Consider the following 8,453-nt stretch of genomic DNA (forward strand, 5'->3'; position numbering starts at 1 on the left):
ATCTTCCTCTGACCTATTATGCTGAAAGAACTGATGTTCTGATATGTATGCCTGCACTATGGATGAAGTTATCAACCATTCTACCAGCTACTGTCTGTCCCTGTATCTGTGTGGTATGTTACGCAACCGTATAATCGGGTACAATGGGAGCAATGTGAGGTGACATGAGATGTAGAAATACATGTCCATTTACTGCACATTCAGAGATGTTAACTTAAGGCTTCAACATGTAAAGGTAATCTCTGACACTCACTGGTTTATAGACATTGAAAGTGAAGTGTCTGGCGGTTAAAAGAGACCAAAAATAACAAATAGACCCTCGCTGTCGACTTGAAAAAGTAATGTTCTCGTGTTAAAATGTTCATGGTGTGAAAACCTACTTTTCCTATGAAAAGGCTGTATGTTATCAGACTTCTGGAAGATTTTTGTTCATACTGTTAGTGTCATTTTTAAATATGTGGTAATAAAGAAGTGAGTCTTTGGATTGTTTGTCTTGTTTTTTTAATGAAGTTACAACACTGACTTTTTAAATCTGTAAAATATTTTCACAAAGTAATGAAAATGCCTCAGCATATGTTGACTGAAATGGCTAAATGCAGTTAAAAAAAATAAACATCTCGTTCTGTAGTCTTAAGTAATGCATTCATCAGCCTGTTGTTTTTGGTTGCTCATTGTCACTGTTGTCCTGCATCGTTACAAACCAGTTACGCACATTCACAGCCAGGACCTGCAGCTTGCACCACAGTCTGCCACTTTTAACCACTCAGCAGCTCCACTGGACCAGTTGGCTGTTAAGTGCCTTGCTCTAGGGCACCTCATTAGCTGTTTATGATGAATAGAAGAGCTTTATACATTTATTTTTCCCCATCCGTTTCCAGCTGCTTCTCACTCAAAGATGCCCTAAGAAATGACACTTTGCAAAAAACGAAAAAGGAGAGAGGACTGCTGAGTGACAGCTGGTCGTGTTGCGTTAGAAACAAATGCTGCCCTCCAGTGGTCACATCTAGTAATTACGCTATCGTGTAGTTCAAATCAGTGTAGTTGAACCGCGGTTAATCATGTGTAACTTCAGAGGTGACTCGTGCTGAAAGCTTTTATCCCAAACGGAAACTTTACTGCAACCAGAACAGCTAAAGGGGATTGTTTCCTGTGTGGGTATTCATGTGTACCTTTAGATCTCTGTTGCGCACAAATCTCTTACAGCAAACTGAGCAGCTGAAAGGTTTCTTTCCTGTGTTGTGTCTCTGTAAATCTGAACGCTGGTTAAAAGATTTCTTACAGACTGAGCAGCTGAAAGGTTTTTCTCCTGTGTGGGTTCTCATGTGGCTCTGTAAATGTGAACGCTGGTTAAAAGATTTCTTACAGACTGAGCAGCTGAAAGGTTTTTCTCCTGTGTGGGTTCTCATGTGTTTCTGTAAATTTGAACACCTGTTAAAAGATTTCTTACAGACTGAGCAGCTGAAAGGCTTTTCTCCTGTGTGGGTTCTCATGTGTATCTGTAAAGTTGAACTCTCGCGATAAGATTTCTTACAGACTGAGCAGCTGAAAGGTTTTTCTCCTGTGTGGGTTCTCATGTGTGTCTGTAAATTTGAACGCTGGTTAAAAGATTTCTTACAGACTGAGCAGCTGAAAGGTTTTTCTCCTGTGTGGGTTCTCATGTGGTTCTGTAAATTTGAACACCTGTTAAAAGATTTCTTACAGACTGAGCAGCTGAAAGGCTTTTCTCCTGTGTGGGTTCTCATGTGTGTCTGTAAAGTTGAACTCTGGTTAAAAGATTTCTTACAGACTGAGCAGCTGAATGGTTTTTCTCCTGTGTGGGTTCTCATGTGTGTCTGTAAATTTGAACGCTGGTTAAAAGATTTCTTACAGACTGAGCAGCTGAATGGTTTTTGTCCTGTGTGGGTTCTCATGTGTCTGTTCAGAGTTCCACTCTTGCCAAATGTTTTCTCACACTCGGAGCATCTAAAATGTTTTTCACCAGCGCTACATCTTGAATCACTGACACGGACGTCATCAGGTTTCACATAGTTTAAACCTGACTGAGGTTCTCTGGTCTTCTTCCCATCACCACCCTCATCAGTGTCAGAAGACTCTCCAGTCTTCTCATCAGTATCTGGTTCTGGATGTCTATCTGGATCCAAGTTCCTGTCTGGTTCTGGTCCTCCACAGTCTTCTCCATCAGCTTCTGTTCCCATCTGTTTAGTTTGTCTTTGATGAAGCTGTGAGGACTGAGCTTCCTCTTCTTCATCTTCACTCTTCACAGGAGTCAATGAGAACTTGACATCAGCCTCCTCCAGACCTTGAAGCTGCTCTCCTTCCTGACTGGTGCAGAGTTCCTCCTGTTCTTCTTTAATGTGTGAGGGCTCTGGGTCCTCCTGGTCCAGACTGGAGCTCCACTCCTGCTGCTCAGAGGGAACCTCTTCTTTAACCAACAACAGCTGCTGGATGTCTGCAGGAAAACAGTAAACACACACAGAGGGGTTACAAAGACATTTTAGAATTGAGCAAATCGTCTCCTGGACATACACTTCCAGAGTATCACTAGAACCAGATAATACAATAATGTAATCAACTTATGTGACCATGAACACATGAACCATTTTAAGCTGCCAAATCCATGTGGTGTTATCAAAGAGAACAAACTTGTACTTTAAGTTGAAATATCTCCTGTCATCTAGAAGCTGAGAGAACAAATCAGCATACCTGCAAACTCATAAGCGGTGAAAGAGGTGGGGGGGGGGGGAGACGGTAGACGATCTACAAGTATTAACAATTTATTAAGTCAAGCATCAAAGCATAAAAAACAGATCTATGGTTTCACAAAACACAAGAATTGATTAAGTAGCCCTAGCAACAGACACAAAGTCAGAGCTCCGTATACGCACCTCTCCTCTCAGTGTTTTGTGAGCCCTGTATCTTTATACTTTATTTGAACTTGTCCAGCACAGGGACGCATTATCTTCACCCACACACAAGCCAGGGTTGGGCCACATTGTGTGTGGGAGTCCTGGAGTCTCAGGGATGGGGAAGGTGCTGTTCCTGCAGGTTGCTACACAATATCCCACCGACTAACCGATTCACAACACAACTAGTTATAAGTTTTAAGCTACCACCTGCGTGTCAGAGCTACCTCTTTGTACGGGGAGCACCTCAACCGGAGATTCAAACATTTGCTCTATGACACACGCAACACTATTGCAAATGAGCACACACACACACAATACTGTTATGTTCAAAATTTCTCAAACAAAAGGTAAAGGAAAAAGCCCCCCTCCTTGTTCCAGAGGAGAAGAAGCATGCAGAGGAGAAGAGGCAGCCCCCCCCCCCTGCTCTCTTTCTTCCATCATTAAGCAGGGCCGAATCAGCAGGTTGAAGTTTAAATCAAAAGGAATTTAATATACTAACAAAATAAAATGCAGTTACAAACTGAATTACACCATCAGCAGTAATATTTCATGAAATAGAGGCCCCATCCGCACCACACGACAGACTGGTGTGTCCACCTCATGGTCCAGATGAGGTCTGGTTATCTCCGGGGATTCACAGTTTCTTTGTCCCTCCAAAGTCTCTGAAATGTCTCATATTACACATTCCTTAGCCCATAGATCAGCTCAGCGATTGGCTGAACCCGTTGGACTTCAGTCGGCCACTTCCTTCACAAATTCACCCCCCTTCTTGAAGGCTGTGCTCAGAAACTCTTCAGCAACATCCCCCTCTCTCTGACTTCATGGCGGTGTCATAAATTCTCTGGTTTCTCTCACAGTGCTCAACAAATTCAGTAACTCTCCCTTTAATTTAAACCTTCTACAAGTAAACATATTGTAACACATTATATCCATCGCTAGGAGCGCTTTAAAACTTAAATTCCTCACAATATGTATACATTTAATGCCTGTAAATACAGCACGCATATTTCTACAGTAGCGAGAACATCGCCTATACAAAATGAAGTGATTCGTTTTCATTTTACCCTGTTACTGTATGGCTTAATATTAACTTCCACTGTTACTGTAAAGCCGTTAGAATTGTGGCCTATCTTCTATTTACAATTAATATGCATTCAATCCGGTTCGATGATTGAAATCATGAAGGTTCAGGCTCCTTAACGCTCTCTCTCATTACTTCAGGGCCTTTGGGAGCAACTGCACGTGGGACAGTTGGGACCGGAAGTACACTGGCTGTGGTCATTACAGTGAACAGTGTGATGAGAGGGCACGTGAGCCCTTGTTGCTGTACTTCGTCTCATTGGAGCAGAGGCTGCAGTTAGCATACCCTGCCTTATCAATGCATTTAAAACACTGACAGCGGGAAGCTGTACTGCTCTCTCTTCACGTCTGTTTAGACCTCCACCTTTATCCAGGCCCAGCTCCACTCACATCTCAGCCCTGCGTCAAGCTGCGCTACACACACAACATCCTCTTCATCTCATCAGTATCTGGGCCTCATGTTTCAAGTTATTATCACCACGAAATCGCCTCATTCTACTTTGAGTTAAACAAAAAAAAACCAGAACCGCCGTTGTTCCGGTTTAACGTTAACGAGTGACCGCGTGGACTGAACCGGAAGACGGAGGGTGATTCATGTTTCATCACGTTACGCTTTTTCCTCCTAAATCTTGATAATGATGAGCGTTAGCCGTTGACAAAGTTCCGCATGCAGTGGACGTTAACTTAACCCAACAAGTCTGAACGGTAACGGAACTTAAACGTTAACGGAGGGAAATGAAGACGGTGTAGACATCTTAACGCTGATTGGCCAGGACTCGACACGTGTCGCATCAAATATGTTTTATTGCGAAGATCACGACACCACATGTTCTCCTTGTCTCACTCAAATCTGAGAAACGCTGGCTGGCCAGTTGACCCCCCCCCCTCCAAATAAAAACTACGGATCTAACGTTACACTCACGTGGATGATATATTTTGAGTCAAAACTGCTTATTTCGCCGAAAAGCGACACGTTTGCAGGTATTCAATCAGGAGAAGAAGAAAACGACGAATTGCAACAGAGTCTCACTCCAAACTACATTACAAGTTATCAGCCGGAGCATGAACAGTGTTAAATAAAGTGAACCTACGTGCTCTTTGTATCCGGATTTCCGGGTTGAGAACAGCGTCCAGAAGTTCCCGTTGTCGCTTATTCGCCTCTTTTGAACGAGAGAGTTCCTCCTCGTACTCTGCTATCGTTCTTTCAAACAGACCAAATATCTCTTCATCAGCCGCAGTTAGTCGCTGGTTGATTAAAGATCTCAACATTTCTACTTTAGACATTTTCACTAAACCACAGAAAGTTGTCCTCCAGACGAACTCCGTTAAAAACACCGTTTACTCTCATTAAACTCTGACTAGCGCTGTGTTGGTCACTTCCGTCCCCGTCCGTCTGTTTCCAGGTAGCATGCTAAGCTAACTTCAATAGCTTTATAGGCTACCACGAGATTAGTCCTCGTCCTCTTCTTCTTCCTCTCCTCCTTCTTCTTCGTCTTCTTCTCATTCTTCTTCTTTCACTTTAATGGCGGACTACAAACCAATGTTTAAGGCGCCACCTACTGGACCGGAGTGTGTAACATCATGACTTCATGACAGTTATCATTTAAACACAATAATAATGTCATTTATAAATATAATGAAACAATTAGAAATAAACTTCATATTGCAGTCATATTCTGGCCTTTTAACCCGTTCCATTCAAAATATTAAATAAAGCCCTTTTAAGCTGAACTTGTTTGTCCCCTGTCTCTAACAGTCCTTTGATGCTCCACTCCCTTCCTGTATCTACCACTCTGTTCTTCAGTCTTTCTCTTTCCACCCTGAACTTCCTCCACTCTATCAGCACATGTTCTACAGTGTCTTTACAGTTGCATATCTCACATTTATCCCACTCTGTCTTTTTCATGATGTGTATAATGTGTCATTGAGTCCTGTATGTCCTAACCTGAATCTGAAAGTAACATCTTCTTTTCTACTTTTACTTCCATCACTTCTCACTCTGACTGATGTCTGAATTGTGTTGTAATTTCTACCCTTATTGTCATTATTCCAAATTTCCTGCCAAGATGTCCCATCCAAAGCTTTTACCAGAGAATGTCGAGTACTCCCAACCATTGTACAGGACAGTTGATGCTGTGTTTCCGTTAAGTGCACCCTGAATTCTAATCCAGTGTGATAGTGCTGACTCAGTTCTCCTCACATGTAATGGCAGTTGCCTGGATTTCACCAAGCAATGCATTAATGGGTGTGGTTTTGACTCGGGAGATGAGTCAGAGGAGAACCATCCAGAAGAAAAGGTGAACAGATAAAAGTCCATTCAGACAGGTTCTACGAGGAACATCCGGTTCCGCTGCAACTTGGTGGGTAACAAAATCCCCTTAAACTAATAAAATAGTATATCATTACTCGTATCTTCAGTGACCTTCCATCTGGTACATATTTAACAGTTGTGGGTCGTGGAACGAGACGACTCAAGTGATTGTTTTCCAACATTTATTTATTGAAGACAAAATATCACCAATGAATTGCCTTCAGACCGTTTTCTGCCCCTCTGCTCCCTCAGCAACGTGTGATTTAATTCATTTTCTTCAAATACACACTGACCAATCAGAGCTCGGTACGTGCACCGTTGATGAATATTACATAATCACAGTTTAAACTGACAAATGCAAAAAAAAGACAGCTGGCAATAAATCTCAGACTGTGTGAATTAGTAAATTAACAGATTTATGACATCGCTGCTTCATTTAGAGCACGATAGATCTGACTATAAGTACATGTGTGTATTATGGTAAATTAATGTGTTGCAGATGTGTTTTCATGGCGTGTATGACAATATTTTAGCCTTATTCTTTCAGCTGTAGCCTTAGTGGTGCCAAACAGACTTGGGAGTAAATAGAAAATAAATGTGTAAATATTCTCTCATCACACATTCACTGACGTGTGTCGGCTTCTTGAGTCGTGTCTTGCAGTCTCCGGCTACTTTAATGTTTGGTGTGGGTGATTTTAAGTGATGGAAGGAAACTTCCTTACTGCTTAGAATTATATTTATATATATTTTGATTGATTTGCCCAAAAGTCAGTTTCACATCGCTGGGGTCTCGGCTGAAAGAATAAGAATACATCAAAGTAAAACATTGACGTGAATACACGTGTTATTATAGTCAGATCTATCGCGTTATAGATGAAGCAGTGATATTATAAATCGGTTCATTTTCAGAATGACAGTTAGTGATTTCTTGCCAGCTGTCCTTCCTGCATTTGTCAGTTTAAACTGCGTTACTTTCAACATGAATTATGTTCATGTTCTATGTTGGTCTCAGAGTGCACCAGACTGCTGCATTTAACTTTAAAATGTACAACATTTTCTTCCAGGTGAGCGTGTCCCCGGCCCCCTCTAGAAAACCAACACGAACTAGAAAATAAAAACTCAATTAGTGGATCAAGCTAAAGACAGTACCAAATCTGAGCGTGGACTCAATGAGCGATGCTCTCAAATTGAAAGAACACGCTCTTGGATAAAGATAGGATGAAAGCTCCATCGTTCCTCCCCTGTGTGATGGTTCATGTGGTGTGTCAAATGTATTTATACATTTTGTATAAAACCGTTATCACAAACAGAACCACTATGTCTCTTATATGATTAACAGTGCCATTGATTAATAAATAATTCCTTCATCTGATGAGTGTACTTCCAATAATAAATGAATCCAGGTATTCAGCTGTTTTCACAGTAACCTGTAACCAAGACTGTGATGGCGTCTGTGCAAATTTACAACATGTGATTTCATATTTGATAAAGAGTCTCTCCAGCGTCATACAAACAGTTCACATTCTTTTCAAAAGACCTTCTGAGCATGTGGGCCCCTGAGTCAGAGTATCCCAGTTCTTCCACAGACACAAATCCACGTAGTGCACCTGCGCCTGGAGCTCCTTGGAGATGTACCCGAGAAGGGTCGCCGTCAGCTGCTGCTTCAGGGTGGCGTTGCCCATCACTAGAGCAGTTAGCTGAGCCAAATCTGTCCACTGAATGTCTCCCAGCACGGCCAGAAGATACCATAAAGCTTCTGCTGCTGCTGAGGACTGAGCTCCATTATGATCTGAGGCAGCGGTTTGAACTGTCCACTGGTCAGCCAGCAGCCCAGAAGGCCTCCGACAGCATCGCCTACAGGGGAAAAGGGTTTCAAACATGTGGAATTATGATTGCACACACAAACACACACAGCATGACAAGGATAGAGTGATTAACCCCCGCTGGATCATCGTCCTCGGTGTGTGCACCCATCTGGGTTGTGTGCCCATCGCCAACGCCGGAGACTTCGGAGGCTACTACTGTCCGTGCCATGGCTCCCACTACGATGCTTCAGGAAGGATAAGAAAGGGACCTGCTCCTCTAAAGCTGGAGGTTGCCTTCTATGAGTTCACTGAGGAGGACGTAGTCATAGTGGGATAAATACTGGAGCTCTG

The 8,453-nt window shown here is 42.5% G+C and overlaps 1 protein-coding gene across 1 annotated transcript in view; it reads left to right on the forward strand.

The window, feature by feature from the left end:
• Nucleotides 1–58: 58 nt before the first annotated feature.
• Nucleotides 59–8,453, forward strand: part of LOC306785704 (uncharacterized protein) — a gene marked incomplete at both ends in the record, with an annotated part of 9,349 nt that continues 954 nt past the window's right edge. Inside the window, one exon of the mRNA XM_079280159.1 lies at nt 59–113. Coding sequence (XP_079136285.1) covers nt 59–113 — 55 coding nt within the window. The remainder of the gene's footprint in view (nt 114–8,453) is intronic.

This window comes from Melanostigma gelatinosum, assembly GCF_949748355.1.
Source record: "Melanostigma gelatinosum genome assembly, chromosome: 12".
Classification (NCBI taxonomy): domain Eukaryota; kingdom Metazoa; phylum Chordata; class Actinopteri; order Perciformes; family Zoarcidae; genus Melanostigma; species Melanostigma gelatinosum.